Consider the following 24084-nt stretch of genomic DNA (forward strand, 5'->3'; position numbering starts at 1 on the left):
ATTAGTAGATACCAATCAAGTAGCATAAACCCATTGGAAAGCCAGGTCATGCTGCGCATATAGTGCTTCGCATTAAATGCTGACCCAACTTGATCCATTGCCACCATATAGGCTTGCAAGTGGCTCAAGTAGACCAAGATTCAGAGACTCAAAATGGGCTTGATCTGCACATGCGCATCTCTACTAAGACCCAATGATCCAGATCGAACTGGATCTAGCCAATGGAAAGCCTGATTTATTTTTGAAAATCTAAGACCAAATGCAGAATATTTTGGCCCATGGATGTCCTCCTCTGTGTTCACTTGTTCCATTTGCCTCAAGCCATCCATTTCAAAATGGACAATGATCAGATTGTGCTTGTATGAATCTCTTTCCACACAGCATTTCAGCTTGCCCTCTCCAGCCCAAGAAGCCACCACCAGATCAAATTTAATCAAATCCAGACCATCCAATCATTATAGCCCATCAGAAAATACAAAGGCAGACATGGTTTTCCACAACATGTTCCTGCTTTGGCAGGAATGCTGGGAAAGGCCCGCACCACAAGTTTCCCAAGAACCATACTGCTCTATACTAAATGGAACTAAAAAGCAACACTATCTTCACCAACCAGAAAAAATGGAACTAAAAGATAAAAACCACATCAATCAAATAACATATCTGAAGAACCAACAGTGCTCAATTCTAACCATCTATTTGCTGCATGCTACCTCAAATAATTCGTTAGAGAGATTGTATTCCAATAAATCACCCTAAATTTTCAATTCCTAGTACCGTCTAGACAGTGTCACTTAGTAGCCACCAAAGAGCAGAAAATCAAATGACAGACTAATTAAATCTTCTTTCTTTCAGGTGAAGTCTAATTAAAACATTATACATAATCCCAATGAAATTCTTAAGTAGCAAGCCTTGACTCACAAAACCATATGACACATTACACAAATCCTAACTACAATTTCATCCAATCCCAGAGAGCTCCCCAAGAAAGAACTAAAGATGCATAATGAATTCAGCAACATCCTGTCCCACAAAAATACTATAAATCTCCAAAGCACTACTAGTATGGAACTAGACACACCTACATGAGTCCTCACGTACACTCATTTAAACCCTTAAATAGTTTACCCAAAAAAAGGAGTGAAAAATTGGCACTACCAAAATAAACATAGTTTATGATAACATAGTTTTCAATTTTAATTAATATGAAACAATTAAAATGCCAATCATCCTGAATTTTCCTTAAACATGGCACTACCAAAATAAACATCATAGATGGAGTACAATGCTTTTTAATTTCCCAGAAGCCACATCAATATTAATCATCTACATGAGGCAACATTTGATGCAATGTTGCATAGCAACCGGCATGGTAGGTACATCTGCCCCGGATGAATGCAACCATAGAGGATCAAAGGATCTAGCAGATGATCAGTGAGATTAGCACATTTATTTTATTATTTTTAATTATAGGTATTATATAAAATGCAAAAATTTATTTAAGTTGCTAATAGTGTATATCACCTTATAACATACCATGCCTCGTTCCAACAGGATTAGCTGTATCATTCTGATATGGTATCCCATGTATGACAATGTTTTGTGACCGGCCAACTTTCTGACAAAGGTTGCACAAGTCCAAACTAAACCTAGAAGGCTAGTTGGCAGATAAAAAAACTCACTTATTTATTTTGCAGTTTAAAATGCTTGTATATGATATTAGATAATATAATGGCTACAATTATATAACAAGATATTCATTTCATTCTACACTTGCAATATAAAATAAGAACAAGGGTTACCCGACATCCATGTCAATGTGTAAAACATATGCAGTTATGCACTGTAACTTCTTTTGATCTATTATCACACTCTCTTTGGACCTTCTGACAATGGTAGCTATTGCAATTCCAAGTCAATATAAATGCTTGCAATCCCAAATCAAACTAATGCACACAACTTATTAACTGGCAACATGACAAATAAAAAACAGAACGAACAGTAGAATAAATAAAAATAAAGGCACAAAGAAAGAAGACGCAAAACAAATTAATGTGATACTTCACAAGATTAAAGATTTGACTCTAGATTCTTTCTCATGTATACGTTAAGTACATGTCAAATTTTATATGGTAGCAAGATTGATCATGGAAATGGAAATAATAGGCCTTCAAAGTACCACAAAACAACAGTTAGAAAGAAGATCAACAGAAGTTTTCAGTCCTTCCACCTTGCTCCCTTATCATAGAATAGATAATCTACATGAGAAAGAGCACTGAAAATGTCCTCAGATCCAACAATACTTCCATTCTAAATATCGTCCAATATTTTCCTAAGGTGAATTTGAAATGCAACTGCTGAATCTGATAATAGATTATCCATTTTTAGGAAGGGAATTATTTGCAAAGGTGCTTGAATTTGAACTTTTTAAAATTATAGAAATAGGATTTTTCTCCTAATCATATATATTAAGCCACTTCTTCTGAAGTAAAAGATACAAATCTTATTAAAAGAAATGATGGAAGATCAATTTCTCATACTTATTGAGTAACATTAATAAATATTGAGGATGAGTACCAAGAAATGGTATTCTATGAATAATTATGTTCTATTTACCAAGACAAAACTCTTCATTGAGAAAGAATGATTGGGACTTACCCGGGTTTGTATAAATTCACACAATTTAACACTACATACGCATACAAACAAACATGCATACCCATCCACGCACCCATACACACCTGGAGAATAAATGAAGTTTCAGCATGTGAATGAACATGGCAAATGTTCTTCAACAATGCACAATAGTGAAAGTAACTGGATTTGGAAGACCTCAATGTCCCATGTGCAATTGTGAACAACTATTTTCATGTAAGCATGCCGAATTAGTTTGTAACTCCCTCAATAGCATTAACCAAGTATACAGCACCTGGGAATACAAGCTAAAATGACAAAAGCAAGAAAAATCATCTTAGTATAAAGGATAAGTAGGTGCACTCTCTTACGTCAATATGGTGCAACATTTGTAGTGCTGCCATTGTGATATTGTTCAAATCATGATCTAGTACACTTTCACAATGCAGATCGATCATTTGCCTCAATCGATATATAACAAGTTTTGTTCTATGGTATGACATGTCGATCAAAACTTTGATCTTTTTTTTTTTATGATTCTACTGACTCATACAACTAGTACAAGATTCACTAATCAAGATGTTGAGAGCTCAAGTAGTTGTCCGCCTATTTATTTAGATATTTATGCCCAAGGATACTTGGCTGGAGGTCATGACACTTAATATCATTATTATCTTCATACATTCAAATAATGGTTGTCCAGCCACATAATGATATCATCTTTACACATTCCTCTCTTTTTTCTTTTTTTTTTCTTTTGATAAATACAGTGGAAATTAATTAACTGTCTGCACGAAGATCAAAAAAAATGTGTGGATATAACAGACACCTTTTAATCATAGCAAAACAACTATAGGACCTCTTGAAAATGATTAGATGCTAAAGTTGACTTGTCCATTCAGAAAGGTAAAGACGATTACAATTTTTGTATGTTGCAAGTTCTAGTTGCAGGCCCAACTTAGTGCACAAGACATAAATAAATATTAAGAAAATAAGATCATTGAAAAGTAAAATAAGATCATTGAAAAGTTAATATGCTAATGACAATGCAGCACTCATGTTAGAATTGATTTCACTGATGTTAAATATTTTAGCTTTTCAGATAAGAAAAAAAAAAAGGAATTGTCATTTTCACCTGAATTTTTCCTTCCACAAAATTCCTGTGATTAACAGAGCACCTAATTATATCTATTTTTAACACAGCACCCTGAGTTGGAGAATAACGACACAGGAATCTACGTAAAACCAGGAAGCGTGCACCAATAGAGTAAGTATATTACTCAGGAACATACGTCCGCAGAGTAACTATATAAACTACGGAAGCATATATCAACAATAATAAGTATATCAATCAGGAACCATATGCAAGAATACATGGTATTTAAACAGTTAAGGAATCTTTTACCTCAAAGTCTCAAGACCCACATTCCTCTACATGGTAAAGATTTCCCTTTTCTGACTGATTCTTGATCAGTTTCCACAAAACATGCTAATGAAGTGAAATTAACAGACAAATCAAAAACTCAGTTTAAGGTACCGTAATGTTAACCAACAGAGCATCAAGATCCTCTTCTTCCAACATCCTCCACGTTGCAACGTTTCCTTTTCTTTCAATTTTCTTTCAAGAAAACTCATTCATCATGAAATCTGCATTAAAGAAATAGAGTCAAGCCAAGATCAAAAGTCTAGAAGGCAAAAGCCCTTTCAAGATTCGTTAAAGCCCTGAGCTGGAACAAGAAACAAAAAAGAAAAAAGAAAAAGCCTTAATAAAGAAAGAAGAACCTTGTACACCAAAAAAAAAAAAGAAAGAAGAACCTTCAGACATATAATATCCTACAGCATTTGAAAGAAACCCTAGCCGAACCAAGAAACAGATAAAGATGAAGAAGAGAAGAAAGGAAAGAGACGAGAGAGGCGGAGGAGAGATGGAGTATCCGAACATTGAGAGGGCCTTCTTCCTTCTTCGTCCCTGTCGAACTCTTCCCTCGCTCTGACTTCCACCGCTTGCACTCTTGTCCACCGCTCGGTGCGGAGGGGCTTCTTTCTTCTTTCCTTCATCTCCCTCGACCTGTATTCTTGCTCCCCCTTCACTCGCACGCGCTCTCGCTCTCCCGGGACGGAGCCCCGCTTCAGACGGGGTCCCTATTTATAGGAGCCGAGATGGCGGTGGGGCCTGGGATGCCAGCTGGCATTCCCTGTCATGTTACGTCGGCGGGATGTGCGGACTTTATATGAGCCTTCTTGTCATAGTAAGTCGGCAATGTCTGCCGACTATACGTGAAACTTAAGACTTAGGAATTATAAATCTTAAAATTAGTTTCACGTCAACATACTTCATATCAAGTGAGTCCGCAGTTTTACCGACTTTATAGCAAGCATGTCGAAAAATCTGCCGACTTCACGCCAATCTTGCTTGTTCTAGTGCCAAGTCCATTGCCAGAGGTCGATGGGCGGTGATGGTGCATCTACTCTTCCACCAGAAGTTCTCCAGTGCAGTTAGAACTAGATGGGATATATTTCTAGTTGCCTATGCTTTGGTTTCTCTTTCTTTTCTTTTTTTAACAGATTTTAAACAATAGAATTCATGACAAATCTTCGAATATGTTAGGGATTCAATATGATGGAGGAGGCCACGGATGCTATCAATTTTCAGGCGTGGGGCTCATCAGTCGGAGAGAGATGCCTAAGCTGAGGAGAATCTACGCATCATGGGCACCGATATGGGAAAACTTTTACCATCAAAAAAAGACTGTTGAAATTTTGGTACATTATCTCAGAATTTTTTTATATTCCGTAGGACCAGAAGGATAGCCAAGTTAATGAGAGAGGTTTCTTTATATTCAGTTTCTGCATGATAAAAGGTTCATCGGAACTAAATGTAGTGATTTTTTCGACTTTAGAGTAATTTGGATGGGGCAGCAATCTAGTTTTGTTGAGTGTTGATGGCACAACTATTGATGCAGTGAACATGTTCAATATTAACATGTTGAAGCAATGGTTCAACAGAAGTTTCTGCTCAAAAGTGGTGGAATAACAAGAAAATAAATATACATGCCTACAAGAATGGGCAGGGGAGGTGTTTTTGCAGAAGCAGTAGAATTGGAAGGTTCTCTCGTATCCTCTGCAGCTAAAAGTTTAGCAATAATAAATTTCTTTTCTAGATAATTACTAACAGCTATACTACATAAAATGATTCAGATTTCACTGTATGAAAATTGTATAGAATTTTTCAGTCTCCTTTTACTTGACCGGACTAGACCAATGAAAACGGACCAAGATTTTTATTCGTATAGCGCCTCTATTAAAGAAGCGAAAGCATGAAGTTAAAACCTTCTGCAAGACTTTGTTTCTATGGGTTCGTTGAGAAAGATTACAAATCTAGAAAAGTAATGTGAACCAAATAATATGGATGAACAGGCCTCGGTGCCGGTGAAATGGATCTTCAAGCTAGATATGAGGTATTCGAAAAATCTAGAGGAAGAGATATAATATTATGTGCACATAAAACTTGTACTCTAATTACTCTAATTATTAGTTTCTTTCGCCCTTCTTGTCCAAAAAATATCCTCGAGTAGGAAATAATTAACCATAACATTTTTGTGATAATATAATATTGACAGGTGACAAAACATAATTAAATTTAGCAAATTGAAGATCTCATTTAGAATAATGTTTAACATAAAGGATTTGGGAACAACAAAAGAGATGTATATGCCTTTTAAGTATGGGTAGAAGTACAGTCAGAGGGTTCTTGTTGTGTACAATATTGCTGCTAAAATTTCACCTGCATGGCTGAGACAACCATCGATTTTTTTTTTTATTTCTGCAAGTTTATTGAGAGAAGTCAGAAAGCCAGAATAATAATGCTAATCAAATAATTGGATGAAATAGATGAAGGTATCCATCAATGATGTGGATCTGCATGATGAGAGGAAAACTTCCAAAAAAAACGGAAACTAGGATTGCAGGGTATATGATATTATGTGCAGGTAATGTAAGTATTCCTTGTGGGAGTGCAGTTACAACAATATCTATCATTTTGCCCCCTAAAGTTCAAACATATGTTTCAAATAGGCCCAAACATCCTAGTGCTGGAATTTATTAACCACAATATTGTTATTGTGATTTACAATAACCACATACAGAATAGAGTCAATAGACTACTCAGAGAATTTCTCTGAGTTTCACTGAGAATGCTAACATTGTAACCTTGACTTCTATGAGTTTCAATGGGAGAATATTAACATAGTCACCTTGCCTCCAGGTAATCGATGGTCAATTGTTTACAAGTGTTGTGGACTCCTCTGAAAACAAACTTTTGAAGGATTTCCCTGAAAATCTCCGCATAGATCTGCATCCCAAATGAAACCTGCTGACTTTCATTTGTATCAATACTATTCCAAACCTATTTAGGCCTGTTTGGATGTCTGGGCTCAAAATCCTAGAGAATTCATGGGTTGGGCTAGTACAACTAGTAAGATCATAGGATTACAGACTAGGCTACGCCTATATTCACAAATATCCAGGATTAGTTTTAGAGCACTTCTTTTTTTCTTCCTATGAGATTGGGGCTGCCCAAGCTAATCTTAGATATTTATGAATATAAGCCTAATCCAACCTATAATCCTATAATCTTGCTGGTTGTACTGGTCCAACCTACGAGTACTATAGGATTTTGAGCCAAATTATCCAAACAAACTCTTAGTGTTAACGCCTAAATCCTTCCATGATGAGAGAAACATCTTACTTATTTCTCTAGCTATTTTCCTAACCTTACATATGCATGCTAGAAGAACCAATAAGTAGTACTGCAGGAAATGGTCCAATGATATTCATCTTTTTCGCATTTCCTTATAAAATGGAAAGTTTGTGTGAAAATTGATCTATTGAATCTATTTAACTAGAAACCAGAGCATGGTCATGCATGTATGTTTTTAGCATACATGACATGCTAGATCATCGTCAAATTAATTACCAGGCCATTCAGAAGAGTATTTTGCTGTGCCGAGCAAGCATTGTGATATTTGCAAGGTGTTCAATTCGATGAGGACTAAAAAGAAACATGAGTTGGCTAATGTTCGTTTCTCCACTTTTCTCTTACTTCCTTAAAAAAGAAGCCTGTTTTTCTTTGTTAAACAAACAAACCAAGATATTAACTAAAAAGCATGCCTACAAAGGTTGCAAAATGTGAAACTATAGAGGAGGCAAATGGTTAAAGAAAATGGATGGCTATGATTTGTGATGCACGTGCCAAGATACGGATAGATGTGACTCTACCCGAGTTTTTAATGCTTATGTGAATTGAAACAAAATTCATTCCCTTTTTTTTGCCCCTATATCATTTCTCTCTCTTAAAAACACTCAAGTGGTTGAGCCATAGTGTTCAATTTTACAAAAAAGACCAATTCAAATATCCAAATAACAAAAAATTCTGAAATATTGAAAAAGACCAAGATTTATCCGTATTTTTTCTTTGGATGAATGATTTTCCATATTGTTCTCTATAAATAGAATTTTTAATTTTAAATATTCATGAATTTTGTAACTTAATTCATAATTAATTCGTTGCTCATTGAAACAACGTGCATGAGTGATTCTCTCGCTGAGGTCGGCATTTCATTTACCGATTTATTAAAAGGTGAACTCCGCAATCTTCGCTGTTATTACTGAACAAATAATAAAGAATTCGGCAAACAGTCGAGCACCTGGAATTTTTTTTTTTAAAAGAATAAGTCCAGTATAAATTTCGGTTGAGAGGCGAAGGAAAGGCCCAGATTTCAGCAGCTATGGCGGTCCGGTGCTTCTCCTCTCCTCTCTCCCCTCCTTCCAACCCGGTAAGCCATCCGCCCCCCCGCCCCCCACCTTCTTCTCTCTTTCCTCTCTTCCCCTTGTCGGCGATCGAAGCGAATGAAAGCCGAATCTTTTCATCTTTGTTTACAGATGAACCCCAGAATCCTCATCTCCAAATCCGTTAGCCTGGTCTCAACTAATACCCACCGTCCATTTGTTACATCGGAAAGGAATCGCCGAATTTATTCGCTGAAGAAAGCTAAAGTATCAGCTGAAGGGGATCTTCTCACGAGAGAAGTCGATACCGCTACCAACAAAGCCGATGGTTTGATTTTTTTTTTAAATTTAATGAATCATTCTTTACTATTTTTCGGCATGGAGAGAATTGAAAGTGGTAATTTTAGTCATACATGTGATATGTAATTTTAGTAACAATTAGACGTGGGTGAGTGAACTATGGAATCTCTTTAGTTTAATGGCATCTATTTGTTTGGAAAAGAATACATATATGTTTGGAGAAAACACGAGATATACTTGCGAAGATGGGGACCGGCATGGCACATATTCTTTGCATTAACACGATCCCTTACCTGAATAAGAGGATGTGATCCATGGGACTTTGGCTCGAAAATTTTTGCTGGTAATTGTTGATATGGAAAAAAAGTGGATTGTATATACGTGTGGTGTAATACTATGCTATACTCTGCAGAAATATGGCCGGGTCAATGGCTATTTTTTTTTATAATTTGATGAGATATTGATTGTTTCAAAAAAAATATTCGAGCTTTAACACGTTGTAGCTCCAACTTAACAAAATGTTAGCAAGAAAACTTAGCTGTTGCAGACGAAGATAATGAGACAGTTCTCGAGATGTTCATATAAAACTCGGTGATGCTAAATCTTAAGTTTCCCCATTCTAGTTAGTTTTCTGAAATAAGTTTTTTGATGTTTGCTGCAGATAAAGATTATGGGGTTGTTAGCATTCACCATGTTGGATTGCTGTGCGAAAACCTTGAAAAGTCGCTCGCATTTTATAAAGACCTTTTGGGTATGTCAGATGTCATGCTGAATCGATTAAATTTACTGTTGCCTATTAAAACTTTGCGACAATGTCCTTGTGAAATCAGGTCTTGAGATAAATGAAGCAAGGCCACATGAAAAACTACCATATCGAGGGGCTTGGTTATGGGTGGGTCCTGAGATGATTCATTTGATGGAGCTTCCAAATCCTGATCCCCTGACAGGACGCCCTGAACATGGTGGTCGAGACCGTCATGCTTGTATTGCAATCAGAGATGTGTCCAAGCTTAAGGCAATCTTTGATCAAGCTGGTAGGTTTTCAATGACAAGTTCCTTTTCTTCCAGCATGTGTTGAATGCAAATCTTTCTTTTTCATTGCAAAAACTGTAATTTCTAGGATTAAATCATTTCAACATGGATTGCAAAAAATTGTTGCAGAACTTTTATGAGGTATGCCTAACATTTTGAGGTTGTGCAAGGTGCAATCAAACCGTTACAAGATACTTTTTGCATTCATACACATTTGCTGACCAGATAAGGTCTTCTCTTAATTTTATTGAGTTATTCATGGGTATGAATGTTATTTTGCTTTTCCCTTTCTGGTTCAAGATTGATGCCAGTCTCATTTGCTTAGCAACTAATCTTATTTTTCACTATTGTTAATTGTTCCAGCTTGCATATATCAATTTAAATGAATTATATATGTAAACTACGAACTCATGATAGCTTGTGAACAGTTTGATGGATATAGACTTTGAGATGAAGACATACAAAGATTTCGCCAGGATATCACGTCTTATATTGCTTTAAGTCAAGTCAAGGATATCTCTTGAAACAGTAGGAAAAACCTTTATGAAGTTAAAGCTTTCAATGATCAATCAAATTGTTTGACTATATTGGTAGAATAAACATGTGAAATAGGGAATCCTTTGGCCTATACAAATCATTTATTCATTTTCAGTCAAATTAGAAGCTTTATTAAAATCAACTTTGTCAATTGGAGAGTTTGTGTCACCAATTTCACTGATTGTTGAATATAGGACTCTTATACCTTAAGCATTATGTGACTATTCCTGTTGAGCATTCGGCCTTGTTAAAGCTTTTAGCTTTCCCAACCATCATGGTTTCTCTCATATAACTTCCCAGGTATTCTAAGAAATAAGAACTTGGAACCAAACAGCAGTGCAAGACCCTTCTATTTGAAACTTTAGTGTTCTTTCCATAAATAGACGGAGCACTTATCTTGTATGTAGCTTTGAAGCTGCAGTGTATCCATTAACTCAATTAATATTCCTTCAAGTAAGTTGCTTTTCCTTTTGACAGTACAGGCTTCCATAAAAGTAAGCTTGGTTCAGAGTTCAGACAGGTTGAAACTCAACATCTGCGGATCCATCGAATATCTCTACATGACCATGCATGGACATAAGAATCCTGCTTTCCTCCATATGAACCGGGTCATTCACACACTTTATTTACTTGAACATAAACGCCTCCATGAGCAAGAGAAAATTCTTTCTCATTGATCTAGAAACCCGTTTAACCTTATGTCTACATTTTGGGAGAAGCAATAACTAATGCTGCATGAAACAGATTAGAAATGATTTGTTTATTTTCCATATAAAGGTACTTCATATGAAAGTGTAGCTTGGGTTTACTGTTGCCAAAAGAAGATGCTTGGTTTTAGTATATTTCATTGATGCACACATAAGTCTCTAACAAGCATCACATGCTGGATCTTAATCAGGACATTCTGCCCCTTTCTTTAACTATGTAAAGTCTTTGTAGACTTTATATATGACCAGAGAATATGCTTTTTGTGTTAAATCATTGTCATGAAAACCAAAAGCAGTCTTGAGTGATTTTTGCTTTTCAGTTCTATTTACTATCCTGTTTCTTCTGATGCATGGCCATTATGATCACTCGTTCATGTTCAGTCTTAGAAGACTTTAATGTCTTGCCCTTACTCAAACTGCTGTTTACTAATTTCCAGTTGGTTCTTTATAATATTTATGTCTATGCATTATTTCTTTGTTGCTGATGATACATGACCACCACAAATTACGAGTGCTGCTCTTTGTTAGTTCAGTCCTTGAGAAAACTTCCATAACTCAAACTCGCTGATTGCAGGAATTAGCTATACCCTCAGCCGTTCTGGGAGGCCGGCAATCTTTACACGAGACCCAGATGGTAACGCGCTGGAATTCACACAAGTTGACTGAACACGTCATCTCCGGAAGATCTATATTCGAGCAGCATGGGACATTTAATTCATCTAATGTTCCTCCACTCCCCAGCCCCCTAAAAGTGTGTTGTGTATAGATCTTCATAACGATCATCATGTTTAAAGAGATTGAACAATGCTGTTCATATCTGCTATGATGTTCCAATTAGTTTGAGGTTATATAATATTAATGAAGCAGATGCTTTGTGTTTATATCAGATATAAAATGTCGATCCATAACAGATTGTTGCCAAGAGAAGGCAAAAGACATTGTGCGATCCAACAATGTTACAGTCTTGGTCAGGCCTCTAAGTTAATTGACTTACTTCGAGAATATCAGTATGCTCTGCTGGTTCCTTTTGCCAAATAAAAGCTTTAAAAATGCTGTGTGGAAGAGCAGAAAAAAAAAGCAAGCAGAGATTATGTCGGCATATTGGAGTAGCAAGTTCTTTAGAACAAGAAATTTGAACTGGTTGCTTGGTTGATGCATACTAATAGCATCTAGGGTAAAATTTTAAGAATTAAGGGAAAAAATACATACCAAACCGGAAGATGCATACAGATTTGAGTATAAAATTTAGGGAAAAAATATTCATGTTGTAGGTGTCAACTAGCTCGGTTGATAATAGCAAATGACCTGGGTCTGAATTCAGCCAACACCTATGTTAGGGTTAGCAAACTCCCGTTCAAATTGTGTCTGCACCTAGGTTTGAATTCTGCCTGCAGGTTGGGTTGGTGTACTCACTCCCCTGGATGGAGATGTTGTTTAACCACTTGCTCTCATGCATGCCATTTGCTTCCCTCTTTTAATGATTACCATGATATAGATCCAAAGCGTGAACAATTCCAAAGTATAACTGAAAATATTATACCCAAGAGATTTAGGAAGGATCCGTCGTAGTTAGATATTTACTACATAAATTATTGGCCTCATTGTGCATGGACGCAAAATTGGAAGACAAAATTTGAAAACAATAAAAAAGTAATGCACAGAATATTGCTCAATATTTGTTACCAAGAGCAAAATGGTTGTCATGAATGCTGGATGCACCATAAAAATATTGTTCATAATGTGTGGTTGGTGGCATCCATCAAGGTATTAAAATACTCAAGGGATCAGCAAGTACCCATCTAGGTATTATTTGTTTTACAAGATCCGCAAGTACATCTCCATCAATAACGGTAACAAAATAAAGAGAAATTAAGAGCCTGGAATTAGACCTCCAAAAGCCACAATTATTACTTCAATTGCCTAAGTAACTGTAGATGTTACAAATTAATAGACCCAGGATGAAAGTAAAGGCAACATGACTCAATCGAATCCTACATCACAGGAATAAAAGATTTTGGAACTCTCAGTCAGATTCAGGTCTCTCTCTCAAATCTTAAATATACTAGTTATTAACACACACACACACACACACACCCAAAAAAAAGAGTGTCTCCCCAAATTTAGAGAAATTTTCACATAGTTTTCTGCTTTGAGATGGTACACTTAGCTCTGTGCTCACAATGGCGTTGTCTGTTGTCAAAAATGATGACTCTGACTATGAAATCAGGAAGCCGTGTTAATGCCATCTTGCAAGCCATCAACTTGTACTTTTTCCTAACAATCCTGGAGCAGCCCACTGTTTCATCGTCTGGAACATGGGATTCCTAATGTTGACCGATCCAAGTTTCAGACTATATAAAAAGATGATGTACCATCATTTTAAACACCAGAGAGGACCACCTATTAGACCTAGTCCTACCAGAAACAATTACTCTTGGTCCAAGCCCTTGAACCATTTCAGCAATTTTTTAGCCAGTCCAAACACTTGGCTGATCCAATTAACAGTTAAATAACACCCTCTTCCATAAGACTTGAATAACAAGTTTAGCCTTCAGCAGAAATATTATGTTTTCTACCCCTAGTTTTCAAAGATAGAAGCATCCGTAGGTTAGTATCCACAATATCAACCCACATCTCTGTGGAAACCACTCCTCGCCCGTGGATTGCAAGCCAGTCAGCAGGTATGCCGTTCCCTCAGGACACGAGATATTCTGGTCCAAAATCATCTAAGCAAAGAAGAGATATTCAGCAGAATAATCTATAGCTCAACAGAACAGCAAATTATACCTGAAAGCATCCAACATAGCTTCTCTTGTTTCCATACATACTTGTAAGCACGTACTGCTTGTTATAGAGCAATTAAAGGTGATTTAAAGTAGGTTGGCATCCCAAAAACTGAAAATGATCAAAAAACAAAAAAAGATGAAACCAAATAGATAAAATATGTTTTGATATCCAAAGTACTGCAACTTTTATCCATACAACATGCAGGACAGATTACATGTCGATCAGAACATGAAAGCCTGTCATTTCCAAACGTGGTCCAGTTTTATACAACCTCAAGGTAAATGTGCTTATTGTTCTAGACATGCCAGTTAACTACATGAGACTGTTACTTCAAGGAACCTGTTCACCTGAAATGTGAATTAAGCAGGCATTCTTGAAGTACCTAGTGTGATTCTAATATGTGAGAATACTGATAAGAATGTCTTCATGTAATAGCTATGTATGTCTAAACGATACCAGATGCTGGTTCAGATAATCTACCAAGAGTTGGGAGTCACTGCTTAATCAAACACATACCAATCATCAAATTTCTAGTCCATTCACTGTCAAGCATGGTGTTGGAGAAGCCGGTACAAATTCACTTGTTTCACAGGTAAGCAACTAAGCAAGCTAGGTGATTAAAAATACAGAAAAGCAGTGACGTGGAATCTCAAAGGTAGATAAGGCAAATCTTGTAGCATCTAAATTGTCAATAAAGAAGAATAAGGCTGAATTAGTAAGCAGCATAGTAGAAAAGATGCAATTTGTGGGGCACTATGCATTTGATCAGACTGCCCAAGGATAAATCTCTCAGAGAGGGAAAATGTTTTAAGCAATTCCTGATTAAAATTCAGAAAAGAGCATGGCTAGAGGTGATTGAAGTTATCAAATGAGAATTTATTGAGAAGTTCATTTCAAAAGGAAGGTCTAGAAGAAGAAATGGAAGGCCCCCCACTTCACTAGTGCACCAGATGACAGATAACATGCCTTACAGCTGCCAACTTCCTGATAAAGCCTCTTCAGCATTGGGAACTTTCCATGTGCATGAAGATGATGAAGAATGGACCACACAACATGAAGTTGTGTGGGCGCTGGTCTAATGTTGTAATTTAGCTATGGATAGACTGCATATGGCTACATATCAATACATCATGCTGACCAACATTTTACAGGCTTTCTTAAGGCCAACATTGTTTTTTAAAGAAACCTCAACAGACAAAGGACACAACCTGGGATTCTTGTTTCTCACTAGGACAACAATAAAAGATGTATCGTAATTAAATGCAATAAAAACCATAGATTAGGCTTTCTGATGGAAGTCATTTAGAGAAACCCAAAGCAGAGAATCAAACAAAGGCCAGTACCTCATATTTTTCCTGTTACAGCAAGCAAACTTATCCAATTTTAAAGAGCTTTGCAGCAAGGGTTTCCTAGGTACATTATAAGGGCAATTTGCTTCTCACTAATCTTAGTCTATGTTTACACAGGGCATAAAGAAAAACAATTAAAGGTAAGAATAATTACCACTGATCAGAAGTATGATTCAGAGTCATGTGTGGTTCAGTAGTCAAGCATATTCCAGTCAAGTCCTTCTAATGTTGCTCTAGCTTGCTTGCATCCTGTTATAGGTTTGTTTCCGCTTCTCTCAAACTTGATCATCTTCCAAAGCCATGTCATCTTGCAAAAATCTACAAGTTTTATAATGTTGGTACAACCAAAAATGACAACTACGTCGCAAGAACAGAAGAATAATGACAAAGTCGCATTCTAGTAGAATCAGGAAATGAACTTTTACTAGTTTGCCATCAATCCATATTTATTGTCACCCCCAGCATCCTCTACAATAAGACACAGATATTTGAGTGGAAAGCTTCTTGAACCTTTCACGCTTTCCTGATATTTTGCATGAACATAACTGAAGGGCAAAAAAGTAATCTGAATTTGAATGCCTTTTCAAATTCTAACTTATCTACAGTAAACTTAGGGAAAAGATGCATCTCTTAATTTTAACAACGCAACTTATACTGAACAAGACTGAGTAGAAGATAACGTCGGATGAGACAATATACTTCAGTGTGTATTATTTCAATCTCATTTCAAAGAAAGTATAACTTGGATTTTTCTTTTTTCCAAGTCAGAAGAATTCTTGTATTTTGATTATGTGCACACATCTGTGTGTTTGTATGTATATACACGTGTACAACATATGAAACTTATATATGTTATGTGTAAACATGATAGAACTTAGAAGAATCAGATGCAATAGCAGAAGGTTTTTATGACATACAACTTGCAGTCTGGAGTCAATACTTCTGCTCATGCATCTTTCACGATCATTCTGACCCTGCAGTTGTAAGTTCACATCTGCTTTATTTATATGCTATGCTCTAATCTCTGAAACAATGCACCCTCCTTACAAGGAAAGTTTCTCAATTTTGCCCATTTGGCTATCAGCATCTTCATCGTTGTCTGTCCGGCACATAAATTGGAAAATATGAGAATCTGAACTTCAAAGATTTAGGTGAAATCTCTACAACTCAAATATATGATGATATGTTGGAGGAAAGAGAATGCAAAAGCAGGATAGGTTACGCATGCTCCTCGGCATTTTAATTACCAACCGTAGGATGGGATGTGAATGTTGGAACACAATAGCTTTACAACAAAGTCATATTGAATCTTGTCTACATAAAAGAAAAACATAAGTAACATAACAAAAACAACCTTCCCTGTTATATAGCCATCTGCTTCCCCAAGTCCCATAATTTTCTCTTAAATTGCAATTGCTGTCAAATGGCAGAATTCTTCTTGAAGTACTTCTCTGCTAATATCATGCAGATTCCAAAGAATTACTATATCATATGTTGGTCAAAATACAGCAGGAGTGACAGATGCTCAAAGCATCACAGTCCAGGACAATCAGACCAATACGTTGTAATATCATTTATCCAAACAGTGCTCTCCATTCCATTCTGTCAACCCTATCACATTAATATGAGCTTCTTCTTAATTAAACATTGCATATAGTCCACACTTCTTCAATCACCAAACTCCATTTGATCATGATTGGTCATAAAACAAACATTAGCCAGCCCGTGTCTCTTTTTAGTCCTCATCCCATCGAATCACTATTCTTACTCACCACAGCAATAACACTTCCAATCTGCCCACGAAGAAACTGCCTACAACCTCATTCAAAACTATAACCATCTAGCTGAGTCTCAGCCTGCATACCAATGATCAACATGGCATATTAACGTCCATCATCAACAGCCCATGAGATCCTCTTTATTCAACATGGTGCCTAAGGCCATTTGTAGAAGATGAACAACCTAGGTTTCCTATACGATACAACCTTGTATGCCTTCCACCTCCATCATTTTTTTTAGTTACAAATAAAAATTAAAAATCTCCTTATCTGCATTCTTCTGATTTTCCCTTGTTTATTCACTTCAAATTACCATATTTATCCCATTGAGGGATCTTCTCACAATTAGCCAGCTTTATTCTCCTCCACCTTCCCAATGGTCAAATAATCAAGAGATAGAACATGGATCTTCCACAGCATATCATGAGAACAGCAAGAGAACTGCTATTTATAGTGCACTTGACAAACTTCATTTTGAGCAGTAATGTGATTCTGTATGCATATGTCACTAATCCATTTCAGTTAGCATCTTGGGTAAAGTTTGTTTCATAGGTTTAAGAGCCTTGATTAGACCTATTCTCCAAACCGAGTTTTCAGTTTGTTCTGACCTTCAACCTCCCCTCCCCTCCCCCCCCCCCCCCCCCCAACAAAAAAAAAAAAACCCAACACGCATTTGTTCATGGAATCAGTATCTTTGTGCATGTTTCCATCCTAAATTCTAAATTTGCATTTTTCCGCTTCGAAGCAGCAAAAACATTGTGAAAGTATGAGAAATTCAGGTAATTTCTATGCCTTCAAGTTCTGCTCATGAATCAATTTTGCATATAGGGAAACCTCTCTATTTTGAACATGCTGGAAATTTACTCCTTCCTGCCTCTAGTATTCGCCTTAAAATGTCCTTATTTTTTCTTGATGTAGGACAAACTTCCAACAATCACCAACACCATGAGAATTAACTTAATTGCACTTCTTTGCATTCCATATGCCTCATGCAACCGAATGAAGTAAACCAAGGGATCTGTCCTCATTAGAAATTTATATTATTTCATAATGTGTCATTAAGCAAACCAAAGTAGTAGAGTATTCTCGGAGCATCATCAGTTATTATGACCACCAAAATCTAATGGTAATGCCCGATCAGGAACGAGGAGAAAAGCAAAGCCAGAGAACAGCAATGATTCAAGTATGAGACCAAGGTATGCTGCAAAATAATTCCACGAAGTTTAATTTCCTTCAACTTCAATTACTTTCATCATCCATCGTCAAGCACTATAAAAGATTAACACCATAGTACAATCTAGCGCCTTTGGATGACCTCAAATTCTCCAGCACAAACAAAAACACAATGCCAAGGCACATTCTTTTTGCATAACTGACCAATATTTCATCTGCAAAACTAAAGCCCTATCTATCAGCGGGGTAATCAAATCTCTCTGCACAGAGCCCCTTGTTCCTATCCCATGTTTTGACAACAATCAATCGAAAGAATTCCAATTTCCATATCATAGCGAAAACTACAAGAAAGTCGTGCCGGCAAGGCCATGGTGCAGCAAATTATGAGCAATGGTATCCCTAGCCTGCATAGCACTCACCGATCGGAGGCCGTGCTCGGGCAGCATCTCGTCGTCCACCAGCTCATAGCTGAGCTCCGGGTCGAACTCCTCCTTCCTCATCTCGCATATGTTATGAAGAACGCAGCAAGCCCCGAGCACCACCGGCAAATCTTGGAGCTTTACCTCGGTCCTCTTCTGCAAGCAGGCCCACCGCCCCTTGAGCCTCGCGAAGGCCTCCTTCGCCACCCTCTGGACCTCCCCAATCTTCTCATTGAAGGCGTGCTGTGTCCAAGTTAGGTTCTTTTGGGTGTAGGGCACCAGCACCCAGTCCGTGAGAGGGTATCCGGTCCCGCCGACGATCCACTGGTTCTGTAGAAGGCCGCCGATTGCTCGCTGGTGGAGTGCCGATTTCTCGAGCACCTCATCGTCCTGCATCGACCCGGGCCAGCCGATGCAGACATCGGTGAAGACGCCGTCGGGATCCACCACCCCCTGGACGGTGATGGAGTACGAGGTCTTCTGGTTGCGCTCGGTGTGGCGGCGGTTGAAGTAGGCGGCGACGCTGACCTTGGGGGCGATGATGGGGATATGGGTTGTGTACATGGACCCGACGACGTTGGGGATCCCGGAGAGGGCCTCGAAGCGGTGGGCGGCGGCGGCGGGGGGGTCGGGCCACTGGAGGAGTTTGGGCATGAGGACGGTCTTGATAGCGGAGCAGACCTCGAGGACGAGCTTGTGGCAGGTCGAGATTCCGAGGCCGAAGCGCTTGGAGACGGCGCGGAGGGGGTCTCCGGTGGCGAGCCGGGATATGCACACGGCGATGCGCTGCCGGACCGGGATCGCCGCCCGGAGCGTCGTGTCCTCCTTGGCCACCGCGGCGCCGAGCTCCTCGCAGAGGAACTCGAAGGTAGCACGTCCCATCCGGAACGCCCGCCGGAACTCGGCCTCCGGGAAGTCCGGGTGGTTGCACCGGTCCCACCAATCCCGGGAGCGGTCCTTCACCCAGAGCCTCCGGTGGTGGTGCGGCGACGGGCCTCCGCCGCCCACAGCGGAGGAGGAGGTGGCGTTGTGTGAATTAAGGGTGTCTGAGTCGGAATCGCCACTTTCCCGGGACGAGCTGGATCTTTTCCTTCCATGAATCAGACTCGCCTCCGCTTCGGCCTGTTCACCGCCCCGCTTCCGCTTTCTATTCGGCATCTCTATCTCCGAGGGCGGAGAAGGGGAGGGGAGACTGAGGATAGCGTCCTGGAAGAAGGAATAGTAGTAGGAATAGTCGTCTTCCAATGAAGGAAGGAAAGGAGTGGGAGGGACGTTCATATATAAATCCACGGTGTCCGTCTCTATAACAATCTCTTTGTTGGTCGAGGTAACGGGGAGTAAGTACTTCGTGCTCTGGTTAGCGAGAGGGAGCTGATAGTTGAGACGGTGGATGAGATAAGAGGAAGGGGGTTATATATATGTTACGGGGGGGGCAGCGAATAAGCGTGGGACGCGGTATTGTGGAGTGCTTCGGAGAAGCAGGGCTGACCGAGTGACCGGATTCTAGTATACTGAACCGCGGCTAACGCGGGCGGGAGGAATGGGAATATGGGACGTAAAGCGGGTGGGATTACTTAAAGGCAGGGATTGGGGGAGTTGGGAATTGGGATAAGACAAAAGGTGTGGGGTCCAGGGATGACGTGATACAAGGAAACGGTGGGGCGGGAGAGAGCGGGAGCGCGGGGCACCACGGTGTGCGCGTTTGTTTGGGGGCGATTCGTGAAACGCGTGTGCAGGGCGGGAGGGTGGACGGCGGGTCTCGGCTCGGCTCCGAAAAGGTAAAAAAAAGTCAAAATGATGAGAAGCGCTCCAGTGGAGCCGTAGGGTGGCCCCGCAGAAAAAGCATGTGCACCGAAAAACTAATAATTTAATAAAAAATATAATTTTTATTAGACCACACATGTATAAAAAAACACGATTGGTGGCTTTCAATATAGCCCACCACTCTTAGTGATTTCATTTAGATGAACAATGAATCTGTGAAAGGCTTTTATGTAATTTTTTATTTTCTAATTTTGTTGGCCGTATTCGCATCCATAGGACTCGTTTGATTTGCAGAAAAAAAGGAGGAAAAATGTGGTCAACGAAAAAATAATGAGATGCCTCTTGTTTGGTTTAAGTTTTTAAAAGAGAAAAATGAAATGGTTGTATTTCTATAGGAATATGATTTTCATATTTTATGGAAAAGTTTTTTCATGAAAAACATGAAAAAGTTATTTTTTTATGAGTCAGAAATCACTCCATTTTTATTTTTTTCTAAAAAGGCTCTTCAACATTAAATAGGTATTAAAAATCCAGTTTTTATTAAAGGTACAATAGGAATTACACATAACTTTTTCAGAAAAATGGATGATCGAACAAACATAAGCACTCTGCAAACCTGTCACTTTCTCATAGTCAACCAAACATGTCAAAAGTATTTTCCTAAGCTTCCTTAATTTTTAGGAGGAAAAATACTTTCCGCGAACCAAACGAGCTCATAATGTGTAAGCTGCCGTTGTACCTAAAAAAAAAAGATAGCCTTCTATGCGGCCAACTACTCTAAAAATATTTTTTTGGATGAAAAAGTGGTTACTTCGTGCTATTTGCGTCCGTAATGTATGATATATCGGCGTTAGCTCAGCGCAAAAAAAAAAAAGGAAAAAAAAAAAGCTAAAAAAATTAAAGAAGAAGGCGCTCCAGGGTGGGGAACGTGCAGCCCCAGTGTCCGGGTCTACCAAACAGTCGGATACATGGTGTTGAAGTATGACCTTTCTTTTATTTCGGCAACAGGAGGAATCTCTCAGTCAAGTCTCTCTTCTGTGCGAAAGTTGAGTATTTTGTGTTCATATTGTATGCTTATTCTCACATCAAACTGGAAAGGAAAAACGAATAAACAAATAAATCAAGGGTGATGGATTGGAGAATTAGATGAATGATGAAAATATTTCACAAATACCTAGATCGAAATTTAAATTGACTGTATGGATGTGGCAGCTGTCTGTTCCAAAAAAAGGGGGCAAATTCTGGTCATGTGTCGCATGCAAATTCAAAATTTTGCCTTGAGAAAGGCATATGAATACTGAAAACTGGGGGATGGAGTATTAGAATGGCAAGAATTCTTGGTAATTGGTTGTAAGCAATCTTTGACGATGAATCAACAAGTAAGAAGGTGTGGCTTGTTTAAAAAAAAAGGTAATATTCAATTATTTTTTTTATGTCGTAGCATCATAATGCCTGATCACCACAAAATATCGCTTTTTTCATATGATTTTAACTTCTTCTGCCATGTTGTGCTATGTATGTATTTATTTAAGATTAGGAATGATATATTGTATGATTCAATAGGAGAGAAGAAAGATTTTTTAACCCATGCGACTTGAGTTTCTCAAAAAAATCAGAAATAAGTAAAAAAAAAAAATATCGATTAGCAGGGTTTAGGTCCCTGTTACTTTCATTAACGGTCCAAAACTGATGCGCATAGCTTTTATTTATAATGGTAAGATCCATTCTTTCACGATTTAGATCGGATTTCTCTCCTAGTCTAGATATAACTAACTTTCTAATAATAAACATGACTAGTAAAAATAAATATGAAAAGCTAAAGTCCTATGAGAGGCAGCTTTCAACCTTTACAATAATTTTGCCTTCCATTACTCCACCAAATTTTTTCTAGATTGGATGATATATCCGATCAAAGACTTTCTCAAAAAAAAAAAAAAAATCAATTTGGCATGCTTGTTTCGAGATCAAAATAATAGAATTTTGGTTTATTTTAATCTCCTAGAAGGTTGGTACTATATAGTAGACATCAAAAAGTTATCCAATTTAGAACATATAAAAATTATCTAAATTAGATATCATATGATTAAATTACAACTTTCGAAAGTTTAGCGCGCAATTTAGCTTCTGATGTAGCAGATCTTGCTTGGGGATCCTATCTAGCCTTACTTATAATAGTTAAAGTGGTCTAAATCCAATTTGGTAATGTTCATAGATCCTTGTATCAATAATGTTTTCTATTTTTTTTTTACATATCATGTTTTGCTTTTTTAAGAATGTACTTCACATAATGGATTACATGTCAGGAGATATTTAATGTCAATCATCAGGAAAATATGCAATTGTAGCCAAGAGGATGCAGGTTATGACCATTTTAGGATAAAAAATATCTTTTGCGTCTTCTTTGGGCAAAGTCTCATTTTTAAGTCCTAACATGGCATGGCATACATGGGCTAAAAAAAAAAAAACTCATTTATCTATGTTTGTCATTTTACAATCATTTACGATTGAACATTTGTCTATCATTGGTTGAATGAGTTGATAGTTTTCTCGACAAATGCACGACTAATTACAATTTCATAATGTGTCATTATTGTCATCATGACAAACTTAGAAGCAGAAATTATATAAAATAATGATGACGGATTTGAGAAATAATAAATACCAATCTCTCGCGCACGTGACATGCATGAAGGTAGAGTTGAAAGCACGGAAATTGTGAATGGAAAGATACCAACCCGGTATCGGCATTATAATAGTAGAATATATGTGTAGCAAGTAAAGAGATACAATTTGTGCTGTGTGAAACTATCATTCGCTTTTGAATTTGAGATGAATAATGATTTCTCATGTATCACACTCACTCACAAATGAAGTACGAAAAAAATATAAGATAAGTAGTAACTTGCTTTGAAAATAATATAGCTAGATGTTAGGCAAATTGCTCAATGTCACACTTATTCATGTGAAAAGAAAATCCAATGGCATGGATGAATGCATATGTTAGCCACTAGTTTTCTCTATGATTTTATTCTCATATGCCTCATGTATTACGCAACTAAATTATTTAGTGTGATACAAATCGATAATGATGCGTATAAGAAATAAATTAAAACATCTTTGTAGCATCGTGCGCGTGCATATATATCATTCAGTTTTTTATTTTTAACAATGTTGATATCACTTTTGCATTAAGTGTGAACAAAAGAGGTAACTTAGATGGAAATCATCCGAAGTATGAACAAACTAGAAAAATAAGCATGCTTGTTGAAGAGAACAATTATAACCATGTTGTAAAGTAAGCAAACGACTAATCTAATGTTATACACAAATTCAAATTATGTAGGCACAAAAATGGGTATGCAAATGGAGATGAAAGAGTATAAATAAATATCAAAAGACAAGCGAATGATAGAGTAGATATTACGTATAGATCAAAATGTCAATGACGTGGGCTTGAAGATATATATGCTGCCATATGAAAGAATATCTACTTTGTCATTCATGAAATTGCATATTTTTCATATGCAAATGGAGATGCATATTTTTCATGTATTCATATGATGCAAATAAAACAAAAAATATATGGCTTCATTGACTCGGATAACCTTTTTTTAGAACTAAACGTAACTAAGCTGTAATGCTATACTAGTTCGAGTCAGCTATGTAAATTTTTTTCTCCATTCTATTTTATTTAGAGTCATACTTTTTGAAGGATACGGTGATGTCGAGTTATTTTTTACTACTTTGTCTCATATAATTTTTGTACATCCCACCACTCTCTTTTTACTGGTACCAAATTATTCTTTCGTACAAGCTCATT

General features: G+C 37.6%; 1 protein-coding gene and 1 long non-coding RNA gene across 2 annotated transcripts; one reads left to right on the forward strand and one right to left on the reverse strand.

Annotated features, from left to right (window-relative positions):
- Positions 1-3994: 3994 nt before the first annotated feature.
- On the reverse strand, positions 3995-5498 carry LOC149753567 (uncharacterized). The gene is made up of 2 exons (XR_016413379.1): positions 4572-5498; positions 3995-4278 (listed from the first exon to the last, which is right to left on the reverse strand). It is a non-coding gene; the product is annotated as an uncharacterized LOC149753567 (long non-coding RNA).
- Positions 5499-8346: 2848 nt separating this feature from the next.
- Positions 8347-11875, forward strand: LOC103718655 (Lactoylglutathione lyase / glyoxalase I family protein). Its single transcript, XM_008807574.6, has 5 exons — positions 8347-8465; positions 8572-8746; positions 9380-9469; positions 9549-9752; positions 11569-11875. Exons 1-5 carry the CDS (start codon positions 8418-8420, stop codon positions 11658-11660), a joined length of 609 nt encoding a protein of 202 aa, XP_008805796.3. The 5' UTR covers positions 8347-8417; the 3' UTR covers positions 11661-11875.
- Positions 11876-24084: the final 12209 nt, after the last annotated feature.

Source organism: Phoenix dactylifera, chromosome 5 (genome assembly GCF_051530095.1).
Source record: "Phoenix dactylifera cultivar Ajwa chromosome 5, Ajwa_hap1_PhDact_Kaust_v1.1, whole genome shotgun sequence".
Taxonomy (NCBI): Eukaryota; Viridiplantae; Streptophyta; class Magnoliopsida; order Arecales; family Arecaceae; genus Phoenix; species Phoenix dactylifera.

What these genes read in the sequence shown, in the direction of transcription:
- LOC103718655 (XM_008807574.6), top strand. Translation starts at nt 8,418, where the DNA reads ATGGCGGTCCGGTGCTTCTCCTCTCCTCTCTCCCCTCCTTCCAACCCG. An exon ending in ATTTTATAAAGACCTTTTGG is followed by an intron (nt 9,470 to 9,548) that starts GTATGTCAGATG and finishes TTGTGAAATCAG; the next exon opens with GTCTTGAGATAAATGAAGCA. An exon ending in GGCAATCTTTGATCAAGCTG is followed by an intron (nt 9,753 to 11,568) that starts GTAGGTTTTCAA and finishes CGCTGATTGCAG; the next exon opens with GAATTAGCTATACCCTCAGC.